Below are 23,265 nucleotides of genomic sequence, written 5' to 3' on the forward strand. Positions count from 1 at the left end.
TGAGAAATAAGTTTTTTTTATATAGTCACTTCACCACATTTCTGAGCATTAAGGGGAGCACCAACTCAGGCAGAGCTTGAGATACCAACCCAGAGCTGATTCCATGGAGAGTTAACAGTCTGTCAGGAAGGAGATTTCCTGCTTTTCCCAGAATGGGTCAGGAGTACCTTGTTCACTCTAGCCCAGAAATGGCTCTGCTTGAACTGAAATCACTCAGAAGGAAACCAGTGACCCCCAGTTCCCTGTCTGGCAGTGGCTGCAGTCTCAGCTGTTACTGAGGAAGCAGAATGGGAGCTCTGTTCAAACCATTCCATATACCTGAGGGTTGCTTTGCCCCTGGGGCAGGTGTGAGCTGTAGGCAGGGCAGGTGTCAGACACTGTCCATCCATCCATCCTCCATCCATCCATCATCCATCCATCCCTCCATGCATCATCCATCCGTCCATCCATTCATCCGTCCATCCATCATCCATCCATCCATCCATCCATCATCCATCCACCATCCATCCATCATCCATCCATCATCCATCCATCCATCATCCATTCATCATCCATCCATCATCCATCCATCCATCATCCATCCATCATCCATCCATCATCCATCATCCATCCATCATCCATCATCCATCCATCATCCATCCATCCATCCATCATCCATCCATCCATCATCCATCCATCATCCATCATCCATCCATCCATCATCCATCCATCATCCATCCATCCATCCATCCATCATCCATCCATCATCCATCCATCCATCATCCATTCATCATCCATCCATCATCCATCCATCCATCATCCATCCATCATCCATCCATCATCCATCCATCATCCATCATCCATCCATCATCCATCATCCATCCATCATCCATCCATCATCCATCCATCATCCATCCATCATCCATCATCCATCCATCATCCATCCATCATCCATCCATCATCCATCATCCATCCATCATCCATCCATCCATCATCCATCCATCATCCATCCATCCATCCATCCATCATCCATCCATCATCCATCCATCCATCATCCATTCATCATCCATCCATCATCCATCCATCCATCATCCATCCATCATCCATCCATCATCCATCCATCATCCATCATCCATCCATCATCCATCATCCATCCATCATCCATCCATCATCCATCCATCATCCATCATCCATCCATCATCCATCCATCCATCATCCATCCATCATCCATCCATCCATCCATCCATCATCCATCCATCCATCATCCATCCATCCATCCATCCATCCATCCATCCATCATCCATCCATCATCCATGCATCCATCCATCCATCCATCCATCCATGCATCCATCCATCCATTCATCATCCATCCATCCATCATCCATCCATCCATCCATCCATGCATCCATCTATCCATTCATCATCCATCCATCCATCCATCCATCCATCCATCATCCATCCATCCATCCATCCATCCATCATCCATCCATCCATCCATCCATGCATCCATCCATCCATTCATCATCCATCCATCCATCCATCCATCCATCATCCATCATCCATCCATGCATGCATCCATGCATCCATCCATCCATCTATCCATCCATGCATCCATCCATCCTGCATCCATCTACCCATCATCCATCCATCATCCATCCATCATCCATCCATCCATCCATCATCCATCCATCATCCATCCATCATCCATCCATCCATCCATCCATCATCCATCCATCCATCCATCCATCCATCATCCATCCATCATCCATCCATCCATCCATCCATCCATCCATCCATCCATCCATCCATCATCCATCCATCCATCCATCATCCATCCATCCCCCCCTCCTGCCTCAGCTCTGTGTTAGTCAGGCTGACCGTGTGCACGCTTAGCTCGTTTGGCTGGAACATAAAGCAAAATAGTCCTGCATGGCACCAGCCCCAAATCGAGAGCTCAACAGTGACTACACCTGCTCTGGAGAAAAGCCAGCAGTCCCTGGAGAAGCAGTTAGGCCGCTCTTTGCAGAAGCCTTTTCCTCTGGCTGCTCCATGCTGGGTTTCCATACAGGGAATTCTTTGAACCAAGCAGGAAACACCCATACCAGCAGTTGTCTTCTTGTGGGAAGGTGCCCACTGTCTGCACACTGATCTCAGCATCCTGCAGGACTGAGCACGTGCAGTTATCTTCTCCCTCTGGACACACTTTAGACCTAATGGAAAAAGCTACAAACTGGATCCTGACCCCAAAAATAGCAGGCAAGGAATGAGAAAATAGCCTTTTGAATGGAGAACAATAGAATTACATTTCATGTTAATACCTGAATTACTCTCATATGATGTCAAAAAGTGAGGCTTGAGGGATTTCAGATCACGTCAAGGTTAAAAGAAGCCCTGAGGAGAAATTGTGACTTTTTTTACTGTTCAAAGGAATTGAAGTGCCTCAAAGTATCTTCTGGTGAGAAACTTCTGCTGTAGTAGAAGCCCCATCTCGAGTCTTGTTAGAAGTGCTCTAGATCTGGGTGTGACCCCGGATGCCGCTCAGAGGGCGGCTTTGGTTCCCTGTCCCCCAGGAGTCCTCAGGTTCTGCTGGGATTCCCATACAGTGGCCTTTAAATGGGGTGTCCTGAGATTCACTCCAAGCTCTGCCATCTGCCCCGGCCTGTGTTTGTTGGTAACTGTGGTGGGGTCCCATGGGACACAACCTGGAAAGCCACTGCTTGTGAATGGGGAAATTCTTCCAATTGCCCAACTGCTGAGCAGAGCCAAATTCTTCAGAGTCTTGGACCATGAATCTGCCATTTCAGTGGGTTTGTGTTTTTCAACAGATCATAGATGAATTACAGCCCTTTTTGTTTTCTAGGAGACCAGTGGGGTAAAGTGTGTTTAGGCTAAAACATATTTGTTCTATTTTTGGTATCTTCCCCTCATATACGCCCTGCTTGCTTTTTTTTTTTTTTTTTTTTTTTAAATTTTATTTTGGAGCTAAACACCTTAAGAAAAGCAAGGGCCCTTTGCTTGCACTGTGTCTTGAGGTTAATTCTGACCCTCTGGATCACATCCACAGCTGCTTGCACTTGGCAGCTTTGCTCCCAAACGTGACCCTCCCAGTGCCTGCTGAGAATCCAGACCTTTTGAATGACCCTGAGCAGCATACTCCTCATGCTAAATGTGGGGGAGAGACTTCCAGAGTCACAGATCATCTGTGGAGAGCAGGAGGCTGTTCCTGGGAGGCCATCTGCATGCACTACTTGTTCTGTGTCGTGTCCTGCTCTGTGGGGCCTTGCTTCCACAGCTCCACAAGAAAACCAAGGTGCTGCTGTGCCTCCAGCCAGTACAGGGACTTCAATCACTTGTTGTTATTGCCTCTCTGTTTGTGTTTTTCTAAGCATTTGAGTTCCACCAGCACACTCAGAGTGAGTGCTCTCGAGGGGGAATTTCCTTCCTGATAAACAATCCTGCAGTGTGATTCAGCAGGAAGGATGTGGTGGTTAAGGCACTGGACTGGGATTTGGGAGACATGGGTTCTGTTCCCACCTCTACCACAGTGAAGATGTGATGATCAGTGGAAGGGCAAGCAAACAAAGAGGAGGAGCTGTGTAGCTGTGACAAAAACACACTTTCACATGGCCTGTGTGTCCACAATGGGGTTAGGTAGGTCTGAGGTTTGCATAGAATCATAGAATCTGCTGAGTTGGAAAGGATGTCAGGATCATCGAGTCCAACCCTTCACCATGTGCAGAAGTTTTGTTTGGCTACTCAAGTGAAGAGCATTAGGGACTCTTGTTTGTGCTGTTCAAATTTGGAACTCAGCCTATTCCATGAACCCAGCTGTGTTTTTAACTGCATATTGGTTTTCCTTCCATGGGCTCCCAGATGCCACTTTCCAGTGCTTGCTTCTTGGTTGACTCAATTCAGTTTCCCACTGCATTCTCTGATCTTCAGGCACGTGTGCTATGGCTCCTACACCAAGTTGCACATGAATGTAGTTTCTCCACTCTCGTGCTAAATTCAAGGACAACAGACCACACACAAAATACTCTCTTTTTCACACATGGTGAAGTTCCTACAGTTTGATAGTAACTCTACATTTTCTTTCCAGAAGCAAGAACTTGGGCTGAATCTCTGAGTTTAGACCTCCAACCTCAGCATCCTGATCTGGTGCCGCCTTTGGGAGGATGAATCAGGACAGTTACTCAAGTGATCAGCCCACGGGTGAGTTTTCATTCGGCATGATTTGCTTTCCATTTATTTTCTTACTGCTGTTGGAGGAGAATGTTGAGTCACAAATAAAGAAAAACGTGTGAATCAATGCTAAATTGCATGCCATAAAGGTTATTGGCTCTTTGAGGTTTCCTGTCTACATCTGAATATCAGCATTCTTAGAATTCTAGTCCAGGTTGAAAATTTTTCTAGCAATTTTTTTATAAGTTCTCACCAGTTCAGAAGAACACAGGGGCTTTATTACTGTGTTAGACAAGTCATTCTGCTATTTGTCATAACTTAGTTTTCTCATTAATTGCTTTGGTAATTGGTTACCCTTTGCAGTAAGGGAAGATGTACACACACCATTGTCAGGTATGTCTCATCAAGCCCGAGGCTGGAGAGATTGGATGGACAGGAATTTGTTACTTCTGGCTCAGACCTGCCATAAATTTGCTCTCTTCTTCTTCTATCCCCATCTTTGGCCGTGGGAGCTCAGCCTCACTGAGTGCTGCTGGCAGTTTGTGCTGGGAGAGGCGGATGCCAGGGGCTGTGCCTTCAGCCTCCCAGGCTCTGCTCAGCCTGGGCTTTTTTGGAAGTGTCAGGGGGCATTCCTAGCTCTGATGTGAGGGCTATTTTTTGACAGTTCCCATTGTTCCCCGCCCTTTGTTCATGGGTGAGGTCTTTTTCTCTGAGGCCTTTGGCAGAAACAGAGGCGTTTAGGAGAGCTGTCTGCTCACAGGTTTGGGGAGTTTTCTTTTGTTGTCAAGAGTCCTTAGAATTTCTTCCTCCTTTTTACACTCACTTGGGCAAACTTGCCCAGACAAATGCGGGGATTGCTGGGATCTCTCCTTGTTGGGCCAGCAGGGAGAGGGGTCTTCAGAGCCACCATCCATATGCCCTGCTCCGGCTGTCCCAGGCCGTGTTCCCAGGCCACATAGCTGGTTTCTGAACATCTTGAACATCCGAACAATTTGGGTTCTGAACATCTGCCTACACTAAAGCCCTTACCATTGTCCATGGATTTGAATCTGGGGCTCAAAAATGGAAAATTTTAGAAAAATTCCTGTGGTAGTATGGAGTATCTATTCTTTAATACACGGCAAGTGCTTTTATTACTGTGAACAGGTGATGATGACACGTCAGGATGTCATGGAGATTCATGAATCATCCACAGAAGGACCTAGAGGCTGGGTTTGGGGAAGAAGACATTCAATTCTCTATAACGCATCCCGGGTGCTTGTGAGAAATGTCTGGTCAGAATATTCATAGATTGCTCATTGCAGCCTTATTTTTTGTAGGTGTAATAAATGTTGTGGTTTGAGTTTAGATCCACTCTTTAAGACAGGCACAGGAATGAATCTGTCCAGAGGGACACATTTCAATGTATCACTTATGTACATTTTACACCTCCTGTTGAAGTGCTTAGTCCTGGTTGCTCTTGGAGTCCAGTCCTGGGTTAGACAGGTGTGGTCACTGGTGATTTATATCCTGGCTGAACATGTGGAACTTCCAGTCTGGACCTCCATTTGTTCAGCAACCAGCACCACCTATCGAGTTTTACATTGTTGGTTCATTTCATTCTCTGAGCTGCCACTGGATCTATACTTAGAGAGGAAGGATATTATAATCTTGTGAAAGATTAAAATATTGTTACTGTAATCCAGCTGGAAGGGGAGACCTTTTCTCAGGGTGAGAGACAGCCAAAGGTTTTTCCCATTCTGTCCTCCCCTTGTATGCAGGAAGGAAGTGCTGGCAAAGGCCTCCTCAGCTTCCTGACGGCTCAGGAGCGCGTTTCCAGACACAGAGCGCTCCGCCATCCATCACCAGCCCAGCCAAACAATCGCGGAGCACGAGGGGAAAACACCCAGCCGGGATAAACAGCGGGAGCAGAGCCTGGGAGCACAGCCCTGGAGCCCAGCACCAGGCACTGCACGTTTGCTGCCCTTCCCTTTACCATCAAGTATCTTAATGATCAAAGTTCCCCTCCGAAGAAGCATCTCAGCAAATTAGAAAGGGAGGAAAGGAGGCAAAGGGCTGATGTTTGCTGAGGAGCTGCTGTGCTGTCAGGGGCCCGGGGCCAAGGAGGCGCTGGGGATGCTCTGGGTGCAGAGCTCTGGGGGTGCTGGGATGGAGGCAGAGCTTTCTGTCAGCTCTTCAGGGCAGTGCTGAGGCAAAGCCATCTGTGATGCCTTAAAGAAGGAGGAACCAAGTCAGGTGGGGGCCTCACCTTTGACTGGATCACCTTTGCTGAACAGGATTCTCTCCAAGAAGCTCAGAACTGAACTGGGATATTTTCCCCTGTACCACTGCTTTTGTTTTAATGCTGCATTACAATATTTGGGTCATATTTTCAGATCTGTCTGCTCTGTAACCTGTTTTTAACCATTCTTTAAACCAACTATTGAGTTTATATTTTTCAGTATGGCTTCAGTATCCTCAAAAACCTTGAGCTGGGAATTTCTCCCTCCAAGTACCTGAAGGGAGGTTGGAGTGAGGTGGTGGTTTGGTCTCTTTTGCCCTGTACCAGGGGAAGGAAAACGGCCTTAGCTGCAAAAAGGGAGGTTCAGATTAGATATTAGAATTTATTTTTTTTTCACTGAAGGAGTGATCAGGCTCTGTGCTGACTACCTGCAGGAGCATCTCCTCTTCCCAGCCAGATGTGTCTTTCTGGGGTCTTTCATTCCTTCTCCTCTGTTTCACATTTTTATTGTCCTTTGTCTGGGCTTGCAGCACGCATGGGGTGGGCAGTAAACTCCTTAATACTCTGCAGGACAGACATAGTTTTTTATTTAAGGTCTTTAAAGAATGTAGGATTATGGAACCCTCATTTTAAAGCCAAAGGTATTTCTGCAGTGCTGATACTTATTTTTAAATTTATCAGAAATGCACATAAGCAACAACAAGTGAAAAAGAAAAGAAGGTAAGAAGTTACTGGGGATGGGATGGATAACAAACAGCAGCCCTGGCTGCATGTTATGAAAACATTAACCCCAAAAATTTACCCATTTGGCCTAGAGCTAGAGAACAGAAGGTTTCCCCATGCTCAGTGCTGGGTGTAGATGCTGGAAGTTGAAGCTGTCAGCTTTAAAATAAAAAAGCCAAACTCAGCAAGCTGGTTTCAGGTTCTGCTGCAGCCCCCCAGTCCCCAGCCTGCTGGTGGCATTTGGTACTCTCATTTCCCTGTTTGGGAAAGCGTTAATCTTCCCCTCTGTGAAGCTGTGTGACTACACGGGAAAGTGCTCACATTAACAGCATGCAGCATTTTTAAATTTCCTTCTAGAAAATAACTGATTTTGTGTTTGCTTATCCTGGGCATCCTGTTTGGAAGGAGGCACCATTTAAGTGGTCATAGGTGTGATTCTGCTCAGGTCCTTCATGCACTGGCCTCGTTATTTCATTAATCTAATGATGCACTGTGACAGCAACGGGTTAAAGAAGAGGCAGGAGTGTGATTTGTTGGCAGTGTCCCATGAAGTCCAAGAATGCCAGCTGGAGCTGAACCCATGAGCAGTGAGGGAAACGTGGGACACTGGAACAGGACCTGATCCACTGCAGGCACTGGGAGAGGCTGCGGGCACCGAGGGGTTTGTGTCACGACACAGGGATGGAAGGACTGGGAATTCTCGAAGGGAGAGCAGGCAGGGAGTGCCAGCCTGTCCTGACACCTGGTTGTTGTGGTTCATGGCTCAAGGAAAGTCCTTGGGACTGCCAGAGTCTTGGAAAAGACAAAGAAATAGGCTTGTGATAGTAAGTGCTGTTTGCCCAGGGGTACAAAAACGCCGTGTGCCTGGGAAGAATGATATTTAAATTGGATATGTGGTCATACAGCAGAAACTAATGGATAATGAAGGAGTTTTCCAGGAATTGCCTGCTGGTCTCTACATTCCTCTTTGAAAAAGGCATGGACTATAACAGCTGCTTCCACCCACTCTGGTTCTTTCACATAAATCTAGTGAAGAAAAGGGTCAAGTTAAATCCAACTGACCCAAATACTTCCCCAAACTGTAGAAAGGTTCAGGTAACAAGCCTTGGTGGAAGAACATCCTGTGAAGTCAAACAAGTTATGAGAGAGATACAGAAGTGACAGTGTCATGGTGCCCAGGACCACGGTTGTGCCCCTCGGTGCATGGTACCATGCAGTGCCCTGGGAGGCTGCAGGGCTCCCTGCATCCTTCTTGTCGTGCTGCACAGCCCTGGCTCCCTGGGCAGATGTGCTGCATGCTCTGGGGGAGCAGGGGCTGCCTGCAGCACACAGCCACGGCTCTCCAGCCCAGGTGTTGGGAGCACAACCCTGTCCGTGTGTGTGGGGAGGGAGGGACAGCTCTGCCGTGGCAGGGACTCGTTTGTGCTCTGTGTGATTGTGCCTTCTTTTAAATTAAACTATTTTGCAAGCACTTCCTTCCTGCATTTCTCAGAAGGAGGGAGGGGGGGCTGTGCAAAGAATGTTGAACTGCCTTTGACGGAGGAGGAAAACTGAAGAAAACAAGAGATGCAATCCTAACTACTGACCTTTTACTTGAGCTTGGTGATGTTTTTCAGCAGCAGAGCCTCTGGGGAGGAACAGCATCCTCCTTGCTATTGTGCTGCCTGCCCAAAAAGGGGGCTAAAGTTCAGCTTTTATGATGTTCTCACTCTGGGCTTGTGGGAAAAAGGCCACATTCCCTTTCTTAGGTCATACGAGTGCAAGAGATGACAGAGTCCTACAGTCTAACCCCAGGGCAGGAGGCCAGTGCAGAATGGGACTGGGACAGACAGCTTGGTAAATACGCCGCCAGCTCTCTCTCCTTATGGAGAGTCACAGCAGGTGGGAGGGTAATTTACATTGTTAAATTAAAAGGCACTGATTTATTTTATGTTGGTGTGTTATTGTTTCATAAGAGCACATGGGATGCTATTACTTGTGATGGACTCTTGCACTTTATTGTTAAATCCTCCTTTTCCACTTTGGTCAACAGTTACTGGAAATGAATGTTATCTACCAGGACAAAAACAAGAGGCAAATAAGCATAAAACAAAATCCCAACCTCCTCCCCAGCAAACCAGAGGTTTTCAGGGAACCCTCCATCATTTTGAGGACTGGGATTATTGCAGTGGATGTTCTCAAATGGTGCTCCTGGGCCCTCAAACTGTTTGTTCTCGGTACCTGGGACCTAGAGAGACTCCGGTCCCTTTGTTCAGGGGTCCTGATCAGACTCTGTATCTCTGAGCTGCCACCTGGTCTGCCTGCCCCCCTTCCCTCAGCCACGTCTGGTGTTTCTCTCCATTGAGATTTCCTGTAGCCTTATTGAAATGGTGTTCGACAAACACTGAGCTGGTGTTTCCACATGGCATGATCTTGGCTGTGCTGTGCTTTCTGAAATGCAGGGTCTGGGAGCAGAGGAGGTGGTTCTGCCTGGAAAGGCTGCCTGTCGTAAAGATAAATTCTGTTCTAAAATAAGATACCGTTTTAAAGTTTCTATAAAACGTACTATTTAAAAAACAAATCTGGATGATGCTGACAGCTACCTGTGCATTGACATCCTTTGCCAGTGCTGGTGACTCTGCTCAAGGGCCTTGGGGTGCTGATCAGCTTGTGGCCCCTCATGAGCAGCAAGCTGAGAAATCCTGTCCTGGGACTGGTGTGTGAGTTTGGCTTCAGCTGGCATCTTGTCTTCTGCATGGCAGAGCACACAAACCTCCAGCACGTGTCAGGTCACTGAAGGACAGGTGTCACTACCTGATGTGCAGTCAGTACTGTGAATTCTGTGTGGTAAGGAAAGGTGTGCTCTGGCAGAATGGAGCAAATGGAAGTGTTCACTGATCAAACAGCTGAATCACAGCTGCAAGAGAAAGCTTGCTCCTGCCCTTCTCTCTCATGCCCTTGCACCCAGTCCTGAGTCACCTCTTTGCTCCTGTGCTGGTACCTTGGAGCCTTCACTGAGTTGCTTCAATTCCCTGGCCTAGCAAGAGCAGATCCGTATTTCGGCCAAGTTCATTTTCTATGGAGGTGAAGCAGAGAGGCAGCTCCAATCTCTGCTGGCTTGGGACAGGGACAGGAGCCAGGGAAGGGCTGGAGCTGAGCCAGGACAGGCTCAGGCTGCAGAGCAGGGAAAGGTTCTTCCCCCAGAGGGTGCTGGGCACTGCCCAGGCTCCCCAGGGAATGGGCACGGCCCCGAGGCTGCCAGAGCTCCAGGAGCCTTTGGACAGCGCTGCCAGGGATGCCCAGGGTGGGATTGGTGGGGGTCTGTGCAGGGACTGGATGATCCCTGTGGGTCCCTTCCAGCTCAGGATATTCCATGATTCTAATGAGAACAAGTCACTTTGCTTTTGGACAGCTCACGACCTAAGTAGAATGTCTTGGCACCAGCCAAGTGGTGAAATACAGCCAGGTATTAATTCAAAGTGCTTGGGGAAATGTGCACACAGCAAGCCCACCTTTGGGTGGCTGTTTTAGGGGCACTGACGTGTTGGTGTTCCCTCCTTACTGGGGTACCCCACCCTGTGGCACAGGGCTGTGTGACTGTGGCCACGGAGGCAGCTCACCCAGCTTGTTATTTTTGATTTGGTCTTTGACATTGAGTCTTGTCTTTGTAGTGGCCTCCAGTGACTGACCCTCACATGCAGCAAACAAAAATACCCAGTTACCTGAGTGTGCAGGCAGATGTGAGGGTTCTGAAGGAGAGAAATGAGGTGCTTGGAATCTGTCAACTCTCTGGCATTTCTGGTTATCACAGTGAGGGGTGGAGTGAAATTAATGCTGTGAAAACAGGCCTGAAGATGAGGGAGGTTTGCTACAGACAAGGGATTTGGACCCATGATGTGAAGCCCAGGGCAGTGGTATTCAGGTAACATCTGAAGTGTGTCTGGCCCCTGAAGATTACTTAGTATTTCTCTGTCTTTCTGGCTCACAAGTGTTGATTTTCATATCTGCAAGGACTTGGCCCGTGGCACCTTGTGATGCTGTGTGGTGCAGGTGCTGGCCATACACTCCTGCCCCACTGTTCCCCCCGTCCCTCACCCAGCTCTGAGTGGCTCTGGTGGCTGTGGAAGATCCACAGTCCCTGCTGGCCCCCTGGGAGGTGCCTGTTTCACAGAGCTCTAGGCTTTGGCTCTACACATCGCTCATTTAACCTTACTTAATTTTGGCTAATCTGAGAACAGATCTCTTTTCATTTTCTGCTGGATGCACTTTGCACTGAGCTGTACAGACATTGGGAGGGAGAAGAATTTGTCTACATTGTTTGTTTTTCCTTGGGAAAAAAGAAATGGAGATTTATTACCAGTTTTTCTTCCCCAGGGCTCTCCCTCAGCAAAGCCCTTCTTCGGTGGCAGAGGTTTGCAGCAAGCTATCGGCATGACAAAAGTTCACACAGTTCAGGGCTCCAGTGATTACAGAGGAGCTTTTCTTGGGATTTTTAAAATGTCCTAGACACAATTAAAAGAATTTCTCAGCAAGGAGAGTGCAAGCTGGGGACTCTCCGGCAGATGTAATCACTCAAGGAAAACTTTGTTTGGCTTGGCTGGGTCCTGCCTTCGTTCTGTGCTCTTTCATCCCGCCACCAGGCTTTGTCTCAGTCTTTGCAGTGTCTCTCTGTCTGTCTTTCCCTCTTTCCATCTGCCCCACATTCTGCTGCAGGCTGAATGGGACAGCCTTAACCTGGCTACTTCCAAGACAAACAGTGAGTCAGATGGAAAAAGGGGAGCCCTTGGCTGTCAGGAGGTTCTGTGGTCACTCACTTCCTAGAATTAAAGGCTGGGAGTTATCTGTAAGCCAGCCAAGCCAGAGACAATGATTGGGTTCTCATTTTGTTCCTTTGATACTGTCTTAAATATGTGCAATGACTGGGAGAACAATATTTGCATAAAGTAAAAATCCACTTTCTCATACAGATCTGTCCTACCCTGTGTCCTTCAGTGTGGATGACACTGATGGCAAAGCTCAGCTGTTATTTTCTTACAGGGTTCTGGGAACCAGGCCTCTTCTTAGAGAACTGAGCTGTAACAATTCCTGGCTGTGATGGGATAGTTTTGGTAGCCACATTGATGGGACTGGTACAGCTGGAATTCCGGTGTTGGACTGTTGGTCCTTGTGAGTCACTTCCAGCTCAGGAGATTCTGTGATTCTGGAAATCAACAGGAGAGATGCATTAAAGCCCCTGTGACCCCAGGTCAGAGGCAGTATGTCCAGCCTGTGCCCACCTGTGATGGGGGTGTGAAGGTGCCTTCCCCTGCTCCAGAAACACCCCTGGACAATGCGGCTGTGCTTTTTGGACATGAGATTTTCAGCTCTAAAGCCCAGAGTGCTGCTGGGCTGTACCAGCTCGTGGTGATTAGAGAGCAGGTAATTACTGACTGTGTGGTTTGCAGGTTCTGTCACTGATGGAGTTGGAATAAGAAGCGGGCAGAGCAAGCACTCCAGCACTGAGGGACATTTAAAATGCTGCAAAGTGCCTCAGCTTGGGCAGGAGGCCTGAGAAGTGCCTGTGAACTGGTGCTGGTGGGCACAGAGCCCTTCAGAGCAGCCTGAGCTCTCTGTGCAGCCCCCCAGTCTCTGTAGCCCACCCCCGCCGGGGGCCCCGGGCAGGACTCGGCTTGGCAGACATCACACACTGAGCCGGTTCTCTGCTTTCATTCAGCACTGTAACTCAGTCCCACACACTAAAGAGACGTTCCATTGGTATGCAGGGCTCATATACCAGCTCTGCACGGTTTCCTGCGGCTTCCAAGGGAAAGGACTTTTCCATGCATAATTCAATCACGTTCAGCAGGGCAGCAGTGGGATTTTTTATTTTTTTTTTTTTTTCCACAGAAAGTCTATAACATCTCACTGGTGAACTCCTATACTTTGAGAACTCACCGTGCGCTTGCTTATCTCTCTCTCTCAGATAAACACCTCTCAGCATCCTGTTTTTCTTGTGCCATACGAACAGGAAGAGAGCGATTGTTTGAGATGTGCGTCAGTCAGAGGCGGAACCAGGCAGCCCCTTACCCTCCCCATCGCCATGGAAACCACCAAATCCCTTCAAATACGTCGGTGCTGAGCTGACAGGTATCCTGGCTTTCCCACTTAGCCTCCCCAGAACTATGACTTTAATGTACAGGACCTCTCAAAAATAAGGGTTTTTTAATTTTATCTAGTAGGTGCAGCTATAAATTTTGGAAGGGAACAGCCATCACTGCTTTTGTCTTAAGTCTTTTATTTGGCCATGGTTTTGGTGCTAGGAGCATTGGAAGGGCTCAGAGACAGCTCTTTAGTCAGTGGTGTGAGGAACTGGGCAAGGTTCTGCCTGAGCCTGTGTGTAGCATCTGCAGTGTGTCCTGGGGACAAGTGACTTGAGCCAGCAGCTTTGGGAAAAGCACCTGGCTGTCCTGCAGTCACCTAGGGTGACCTGAAGAGCTTCGTGTGTGGAGGGAGCAGATTTAGGATTTGGGCGTGATTGGAACTGTGACAGGAATCCTGGCACCTCACGGTGGGATTTTCAAATGCTGCAGAAGTATGGGTGAAGAACACATTGTTTGAAGGTTCTGATAATGCTGAGTGCCAGTGCTGATCTAGCAGAAGGTGTCCCTGCCAAACGGCAGGGGAGCTGGAATGAGATGATCTTTAAGGGCCCTTCCAACAAACTAGTCTGAGATTCTACCAGAGATGGAGTTTTAATCTACCACTCTGAGATGTAATTAGCCAGAGGAAGGAGAAATTCTTTTCACTTAGGGGTTTAACCATTGTTTTATTCAACGTAAACAAAGCAGCAATTTCCCTCCGCCTCTGGAGAGTCTTGATTCAGCCTGGACAGAGGGGTCTCCTCCACTTTGTTTACCTGAGTAAACACATCACCATGTCCCAAGGTGCCAGATCTTCACCTTTTTTGAACACTTGCAAGGCTGGTGACTGCTGCACTGCCCAGCTCTGTCCAGGGCCCGGCTGGCTCAGGTGCATGACCATTGTACACGCTGACCTTGGAATGGGAGAGGCCCTGCCCCCTTCAGCATCTGTGGTGCTGCTGAAGTGTGCTCAGGTGAGGAACTGGCAGAAGAAAAGGGGGGGATGTCTTTAATACAAGAATTAAACTATTCTTATGGTTCTCAAAAGAAAGCTGGATGCTTCAAGATATGTACTACAGCTTTTTAGAATTACCAGGTGGGTTTTTTAATATAGAACTACTTAGAACACACAGTTAAAGGTTGTTAGGTTTAGAACTTGGGGATTTCCACATATGTCTGGAGGAAAAAAAAAAAAATAGATATAATTTTAGCTCTATGATAGTACTCTGGATCTGATGATTCTTTCCCATCCTGCTCTTGAGTCCTCTGGGGCTGCTGCTGTTCCTGGCAGTCTCAGTCTCTTACATAATTAAGAAGTTTCCCCTTTTGTCCTGGACAATATCAGTTTTCTTCTCCTTTGCAGGGTTGATAAGTTTGAAAGAAGAAATGGTTAGTTTTCTGGAGTGCTGATTTTTTAAAGGGCATTTCCATTTCTATGGAAGTGCCATTAACTCGGTGTAAGGGCATTAAGTGGCACCCTAGCTGTGACAGATCCTCCTGCTCCTGGCCTGAGGAGGTTGGCAGTGAGGAAGGGCTCATTCCATGGCACCGATTGTTGTCCTCCTGGGAATGTGGTGGCTCCTCCTCACCCTTCCCTCAACGCTGAGTTGGTTTATGGGAACAAAACCTAATTGTCCTCATCACTGAAAAAAATGCATGGAGCTGGTGCCTAAAGACAGGAAGGGTAGCCTGGCTGAATTTTTGAAGGAAAAGAAGAACTGTATGATGAAACTGTGGGTTTTGTCTAAACAGTTTTGAACACAAGTACAAACCCTGGTTTGGTCAGGATGGGGATCCACCAAGCTCAGGGCCTGGAGCCACCCCTCTGGCTGTGTCTGGCCATGAGGGTGGAGGGTGAGGTGTAAAATGGGAAGGGACTGGGGGACTGCATTGCTGTCCTCCTCTCCCATGTGTGCCCCCACTGTCCCGTGCCAGAGATTGTCATCCTGGTACTGCAGAGTCCTCCTCTGACAGAGGAGGAAACCATGTGAGAGCGTTGACAATTACCTGCGAAAGGTTTAGGATTGTTACATTTTTAGGCTTTTCTGAAGTTGGATTTCATTAACTGCCTAGAAAGCAACCTCTTGGTGTTATTTTTAGAATTGCTATATCTGTACAAACTGCTGCACTTCTCCTGATCCATCCAGGGTGCACTGAAAGCGTCCCCAGATGACCTCTGTTTGACTGAGGTGATGTCACACCTTGTTCAGGGTAACAGCGTGGGACAGGCTCCTTCGCTCCTGGGCAAGGGAAGTTTCTTCTGCCCAGGCTGGGTCATCTCAGGCACTGCAAGGACGTCCCAGAGCTGGGTGACTCCTTGGTGAGGTTTCATTTTCATTTGTTGAGTTGGCACCAGCTCTGAAGAGCACCCTCTGCTCCCATGCTGAGTGTGGTGCCCAGGTGTTATGAGGGAAGGGATTCTGTGTCTGTGCCCTGCTCTGGTGAGACCCCAGCTGCAGAGCTGCCCCAGCCCTGGGCCCCAGCACAGGAAGGAGCTGGAGCTGCTGGAGAGATCCAGAGGAGGCCACAGGGATGCTCCAAGGGCTGGAACCCCTCTGCTCTGGAGCCAGGCTGGGAGAGCTGGGGGTGCTCACCTGGAGAGGAGAAGCTCCAGGGAGAGCTCAGAGCCCTGCCAGGGCACAAAGGGGCTCCAGGAGAGCTGGAGAGGGACTGGGGACAAGGGCTGGAGGGACAGGACACAGGGAATGGCTCCCACTGCCAGAGGGCAGGGCTGGATGGGAGATTGGGCAGGAATTGTTCCCTGGCAGGGTGGGCAGGGCCTGGCACAGGGTGCCCAGAGCAGCTGTGGCTGCCCCTGGATCCCTGGCAGTGCCCAAGGCCAGGCTGGACACTGGGGCTTGGAGCAGCCTGGGACAGTGGGAGGTGTCCCTGCCATGGCAGGAGTTGGACTGGATGAGCTTTAAGGTCCCTTCCAGCCCAAGCCAGTCTGGGATTCCATGGTGCTGTTGTTGCTCAGGTGTCCATACGCTCTGGTAGGGAGAGGAATGTGAGTGTTCTCAGGGCTGATGTGGGGAGAGGGGGAGGAAAGCCCCTGTTTGAAGCACTGGGGTGAGGCTGTCCTGAGCCTGCCCTGCCCCACAGAGCCTGGGGAGCAGCTCTCTGGTCTCTCCATTGACAAAAAGCAGTAAGAAAATAAGAGGACAATGTCACTGCCTGTTGTGCTCAGCCAAGCGAGCCTTCTCTTTTAATGAGAGTGCATTTTGTTTGATCCTTTTTTTGGGGGGGAAATGATGAATTTTAGCCATTATGAAAACAAAAGGCATGGTTATTTGTAAGGATTGTTTTATAAGAAGCATATGTGTGCTTTATTATTCTTGTGCTTGAAGTGTGGGGATTGTTTTCAGTTGGGAGGCTGCAGTAGAAGAATGTGAACTTCTGACTCACTTAGAAATCGAGCGTGTATCAGCCAAATGCTGAGGGTTCCTATTATGTTTTCATAACTCAAATTTCTCAGAATGGAAAGGATCTCACTTGCCCTTAGAGAATGATTTTTGTTGCCATTGAGAAAGGCTGGCTTCTTTTCTAGAAACACTTCTCTTGCTTTCAATACACTGTTCAATCCCTTCTCCCTCTCCAGCAGGGCAGTTTCTCTGTGTTCTGCCTGTGCACCTCATTCTCCTCCATATTTCTGTCTGAGCTCTTAAATCTGGCTTTTCAATGATGATGTAGTCAGCAGCACAGACCAAGGTATGGCTTCACAGAGTGATTCTGGGAAAGTGTGGCCTCAGCTAATGGCACCTGAGGAATTCTGCCTTTTGTCTGGAAGAACCAAATGAGGAACCTGAGATGAGTATTGCCTGCAGAGCCAGATGCAGCCCCAGCCTTTCTGTGGTTGTGTGCTTGGTGTAAGCTTATGCAAGGATATTAGAGAACACACATTCTGTGATACATGATTGCATGTTGGCACATTAACAGGGTAAATCCCAACCAGACTCGTGGAGGAATTTCTGGCCTGTACCTTGCAAGGTGCACCACTGAATTAGAAGTTTCTGTTTAACCAGGTCTGTCTGGAAAATGACTAAGAACCACAAAATGGTAAGTCTCTAGATACTGACCTCCTCCCTAAAATGAAGCAAAATATTTTGTGCTGAGTGAAACAACCATCTCAGTTGATTGGAATAAAGCTTTGCCCTGCTCTTGATACAGGCAGAGAACTCCGCTGGGGTAATCACTCTGTGGTGACTTTTCCATCTGGCCTATGAACAAAACATAAACTGGTTCTGCAGTTCCCAGGGATGCCTGGGCCAGCTTGTGGCAGTGTGTTAGGTGATGTGACCCCTTTATTTCAGTACCCATCCCAGCTGTGGGATTCTCCATCTGCTGTAGAGAGGCCGCAGGGGCTTTCATGTCTCTCCTGGCAAGCAGGAGGTGGCTGTCATCACGGGGCTGGAGAAGCAGAGCAGTCACAGCTGTCTGATGAATGAAGAAATGTGTAACCATTCATCTTATATGAGCTTTCTGGTGACTGAGAATGAGCTGGTGTTCACAGTCAGGTGGAACATGTGAGGAACTCGGAGTGTTTTGGGATATTTTCCCCTCCTGTCTTGTGTAGATCCTCCCACTGATTGCATTAGTGCAGAAGGGGAATCCAAATGTGTGGATGAAGAGCTGGAGGAACAAGAAATGCCTTTCACTTGGCAAACCTGGGCTCCCAGAGCTCCCCATAGGCTCTGTCTTTAATGTTAAAATTACAGGGGAGGTATGTGGTGTGAGGAGTTCAGGACTGTGGTGGCTGGGGCAGTTCTTTCCCTCCTGACACGTGAAGGACTTGGTGCAGCTGAGTTCAAAGCTCTGTGAATCAAGAAAACTGCAGCTGAAACTGGACACTGAGCCAAGGCTGGAGTGAGCCAGACAGGCCAAATAAAGAAGGACACTCTCTGTCTTCTTGCTTCATTTCCTTGCTGTGTGAGTTCAGCTAAATGCACAGTTAGACATTCTCAAGCACGTTTGCCTTTTGTGGCAGGCACAGTGAAGGAATGGGTTGCTGGGATGGGGAGAGAGTCTCGGAGTTCTGGAAACGGTGCTAAAGCAGAGCAATGGATTGTTTCTGAAGTGAAATAGTTTTGTGACATCTGATCCTCTTGTAAATTTGGCTCTGTTGGATTCAGTGGTGGAAATGGAGCAGCCTGTCCTGGCAGCATTCCCTGTCCCTGCAGGCACTGCTACCTGAGCAGTGCAGGGAACACCTCTGGCTGCTTTCAGTCTTTAGTGGGGGACTCATCACTGCAGTCAGTGGAGATTGGGATCAATCACCGAGTGCTGACTCCTCATAATAATAAACTGAAAGGTTTATTTATGTTACATGTGCTCATTAATGGAGGCACAGCATGAACACGTGGAAGGTGTCACAATCTGTGTGTTTCTACAGAGGGATTTTGTACCTTTTTAATTAGATCAGCTTGTCCACAGAGGTTCAAATTTGGGCTCTAGAAAGTGTGTCTGTTCGTTTTTGCTCCAAGTGATATTCTTACTGCGCCCGTTCTTCTGCAAAACCAGCACAAACTTGGTGTGAGCTGCAGCCACTTCTGAACAAAATTGAGACAAACTGGGTTTGGATAACAGACTTTGATTAATTCACACATAACACACGGTTTGTTTGTCCTCACCTTCAATTTAAATGACCCAGAGTGGGTGTGTTCCTCATGCTGCTGAAACAGGAGCAGGGTGAATGGCTCTGCTTACCCAAACCCCCAGCTCCTGTCTTGTCTTCACTGAGATGAGTTTTAAAATCCAAACAGGCCACCTGCCCTAAGGGGGACATGGGGATACCTTGAATTTTAGGTTTCCTTTCAGAAATACATCTCAAAGACATGTTGAGATAGGCAGGAGTTTTCACTGAGAACAGATTCCAAGGATTTATTGGGGCAGAAAGCACACAAAACAATAAGTAATAGTAAAAATTTACTGATTGTTTTCTGGGTGGGTTGGATTTGTTGGATATTCCATTAAACATTTATTAAAATTCTGTTAACTTTCAGGGCAGAGGGACAAGCTGGCTGCCTAAAGAAAACATAGCCATTGTAGGGCAGCAGAGGGACAGCTCCAATCTCTGCTCTGGGACAGGGACAGGAGCCAGGGAAGGGCTGGAGCTGGGCCAGGGCAGCCTCAGGCTGCAGAGCAGGGAAAGGTTCTTCCCCCAGAGGGTGCTGGGCACTGCCCAGGCTCCCCAGGGAATGGGCACGGCCCCGAGGCTGCCAGAGCTCCAGGAGCCTTTGGACAGCACTGCCAGGGATGCCCAGGGTGGGGTTGGTGGGGGTCTGTGCAGGGACAGGGGCTGGGCTGGATGATCCCTGTGGGTCCCTTCCAGCTCAGGATATTCCATGATTCCATAAATTTGTGATTCATAAACATTTTGTTCTTGACTTTTCCTGTCCATAACTTTCAGCTGTGACAGTTTGGGGGCTGTGACCCTGCATTTCACTCACTATTTCCACCTTCTTTGGGGTTGCTTTTTTTTTTCATTCAGTATCTTTTCTTCTGCTGACTGTAATTCTTCCAGGTTTTGGGCCACAATGGCTTTGGCATTTAATGGCTTTGGGCACAAAGAGAAAGTGTCAGCAATTTTTTTTCTTGGGAAATTCCTCCTCTGGGGTTGGATTTTACCCTTTCCTCAGGCAAGAGATACAAGGAGGCTCAGTCAGAACCTGGGGTTCTCTTCCCAGGGCGTTTCAGCTGCACTGGTGAATAATGCAGCAGAATTTTGCAAGGACACCGCTGCAAACCTCAGCAGCAAATGCAGTGCTTACCTCACCAGCCCCCAGGCACCGCTTTTGTTGAAATCACAGCAGGGTTTGAGTGATGGATGCACAAAGGAAATGGAGAGAATGAACAGAAAGTAGTTTATGGCTTTCCTCAAAGGCACTTTTCTAACTCAAAAATATAAGCCTTGTGGTTTATATGGTTTTGAAATGTAACCACAGAACTTGAGAACTGGAAGACATTTGATTTACCATCTCCTGCAATTTTGGTACCAGGTTCAGGGCAGAACTCATTAATTTTCAGAACGAAAAATGTTCAAAGGAAATGTATTAATGTAAAATGTTTAAAACAGGAACGTGCTATTGGGAGAAACTGTCAGCGCCAAAACTTGAGGTCTTTTGTGTCTTGTTGGAGTGGGTACAGATGTCTCTTTTTGAGATCTCCTTCAGCGTGTTCTAACCTTGATTTGGTGAGGCTTTTCCAGCTGTTTTAAGGTCTACAACCCCCTTTTTTGGGAGCTGTAAAGGGTCAGTGTCAGATTGAGCCCTTTCTCTTGAGCTCAGTCTAGGAACTGGATGGGCTCAGCTGCCTGGGACATGTCTCCTGACCTTCCTCAGGTGCTCACCGCTGGAGCAGGGAGACCTGGTGTTCTCTGATTTCCCACACTGCATTTTTTTTTTTTTTGCTGTTTTGCACCCTTGTTTTTATTTTGCTTATTGAATGCCCCTTGCTAATAGCTGGATATCTCTTCAGGATGTAGGACTCTCTGCAGGACTGAACTACTCTTTACCCGTGGAGCTTCTGGGTGTCCTTGGTGGGAATGATGGGGTTTTTCTGGCCACCATGCCTCGTCCTTGCTTTGTTCTTGTCCAGAGCTGAGCCCAGACGTGCTTGAGGTTCAGTTCTGACCTCTTGGTTTTCAGTCACTTTGCTTAATCCCTCCTTCCCTTGTACTTCTCCCTCACTCCCTGCTGTGTGGAGCTGCCACCCGCTCTACAGGTTTTTCTGGAAGGCTTATGAAACTCCCTGTACGGTCCTGTTGTTTTTCCTTGGATGTCCTGGTATTAGTTTATTGCTGCTTCTCTTCTTCCTTCTCGGATGTGGATGGGCAGGTAGCTGTCTGGTGTCCTGCTGGAGTATAGCAGTAGTTGGTTAATTCTCCATGTCAAAGACATTCATTTTTCACTCTTTAGGGGTGGTGCCAGGAGAACCGTGAGGAGGACAGTCCTCCAAAGAGGTCCTGTGGGAGACAGAGCAGATGAATTGCTCATTCCTTCCAGGGGACCAAAGAATGTGGACCTTCACATTTCCATCTTCCATCTCATCTGGAGAGTAACACAATGCAATAGCTCCAGGTGCAGCGTGGACTGCGGTGTCCTCCCTCTGGTGGGATGAGACAAGGGCATGAGGTGGCTTTGCTCTCCCCTTTATGTCTGGCTCCGGGAGCAGCTGCTTGTGGGTTATTTTGTTATGTTTAGCCCCTGACTGTGCCTCATCCTTAAATTCCCAGAAGTCTCACCAGGTGAGGAGGGACACCTGCAGACACCAGCAGGTTTCTGTTTCTCTCCTTGTTCAGTCCCTGCCCTCTGTCATTGTGAAGCCATTCCCCCTTGTCCTGTCCCTCCAGGCCCTTGTCCCAAGTCCTTCTCCAGCTCTCCTGGAGTCCCTTTAGGCTCTGAGGTCTTCCTGGAGCCTTCTCCTCTGGAGTTTCTCCGCCAGGTCTGTGTCCCTCCCGTGCTGAGGAGCCCAGAGTGGATGCTGTGCTCCAGGAGTGCTCTGTGGAAATAACCCAAACTTTGGGTGTGTTCAGTGCCCAGCTCTGTGCCAGGGAGGGGGTCCCTGTGTACAGGGGCTGCTCAGTGCCCCGCTGGCACCACTGACCTGGTTACAACTGACTGCGGAGAGGTTTTGCTCCGGCTGTATCAGCTCGGGTTTCAGTGGCAGGGAGGTAAGGTAGGAAACAGTCAGTAAGAAAAGGTCTGGGTTTGTTGACTGAGGTTTAGAAAGCTTTTAACAACTTGAATTATTGGTTGTATCTGAAGTGAAACACTGCTCTCCTAACTGCTCTCATTTCCCGTATCATTCCGGCCTGTTCCCTGCATTAATTACAGCTCAGATTTACAGTGTATTTGGTTACACACTGCGTTGCATTCTCGTTTTTTTTTCCTCTGTGTGTATAGATTTCTTTGGGAGTCGGGCCAAGAGGAGAGTGTGCAGATATGCACACACACATGGACTGAATTTGACTGTAATTTGCTAATTTACTGGGGAGAAGAGATCTGGCTTTTCTTCTGTTTTGGTGTAAAAGGAGCTTTTTCTTTTTCCAAAGGAGGAGCAGTAGCTGAGAACAGCCAGTGTTTGGAGAGTTCAACATTTCAGAACAACCAGAGATGAGAGAAAATATTATCTTGTGAATTGTAAATGTGGCATTTTTAATTTGGCTGGTGTTTCCCAGAGGTTAGTGGATAATGGGAATATTATCATGCTCTTGGCTCAACCAGTAATCAGCTTGCTACTTCAAATATTTTATAAATGCAGTGCCTCAGAGTTCAGCTGGATGAGGTAGAGCCTTTCACAGCTGAGGGAGTTTTTTGTGACCTGAAATATGAAGTGCGATGGGATACTGAGCATGAAATCTAACATTTGGAAACGAGCTCTTTAGAAATTGTAAAACACAGAAGGTGATTGAAAGGAAGTTTCCTTTTCAGTTCAATGTTTTTCTTTTGGCTGTATGAAAATGTAACAGGAGGTGCATTAGGAGGAGTGGTTTTGGAGGGTTCATTCAGATTTTTAAATTCATTCTTCTCATTTAAAATGTTGATGCTGCAGATGATTTTCATTCATAATATTTTATATCGTGGTTTTGTAAGTAAATGATTTTGAATTAAGTAGAATCAGATATCAAACATGTTACTGCTTTTAAAATGAAGTATTCCTAAACAGTTTATTTAGAAGTACTGCTGCGATGAATATTGGTATGATGAATAATGGTATGATGAATGACTGTATGAGGAATGATAACACCCAAAAGAACGACTGAACGCAAGTTCTGCAATAACTAGGCGAAAAGTAAGAGGAAAATTCCAAATAACCTTCTCTTGAAATATTTGATCCCTCTTTGTTTAGCCTTGCCACTCATCACGGCAGCCTTTCATTTCCCTCTTCCTCAGGCCCCCTCTTGCTGTCCAGCCTGGCCGGGCAGCGCCCCTGAGCACGCCCGGGCCCGCGTTCTGCCCCAGAGTCACCCACTCCCTCCTGCATGCCCAGGTGTGCTGGCTTGAAGGCAAAACCAGCGAGAGACTCCAAGTCAGAAAAAACAATTTAATAGGAGAGGAAAAAAAA

General features: G+C 47.9%; 1 protein-coding gene across 8 annotated transcripts in view; it reads left to right on the forward strand.

Annotated features, from left to right (window-relative positions):
• Nucleotides 1-23,265, forward strand: part of EXD3 (exonuclease 3'-5' domain containing 3) — a 142,446-nt gene that overhangs the window by 54,851 nt on the left and 64,330 nt on the right. For all 8 annotated transcript variants that reach the window (XM_040083532.2, XM_040083537.2, XM_040083538.2 and 5 more), the window contains one exon: nucleotides 4,079-4,191. In XM_040083532.2, the coding sequence (XP_039939466.1) occupies nucleotides 4,155-4,191 (37 nt within the window). In that variant the 5' untranslated portion in view covers nucleotides 4,079-4,154. The remainder of the gene's footprint in view (nucleotides 1-4,078; nucleotides 4,192-23,265) is intronic.

The sequence above is a fragment of the Hirundo rustica genome, chromosome 20 (assembly GCF_015227805.2).
Source record: "Hirundo rustica isolate bHirRus1 chromosome 20, bHirRus1.pri.v3, whole genome shotgun sequence".
NCBI classification, from domain to species: Eukaryota; Metazoa; Chordata; class Aves; order Passeriformes; family Hirundinidae; genus Hirundo; species Hirundo rustica.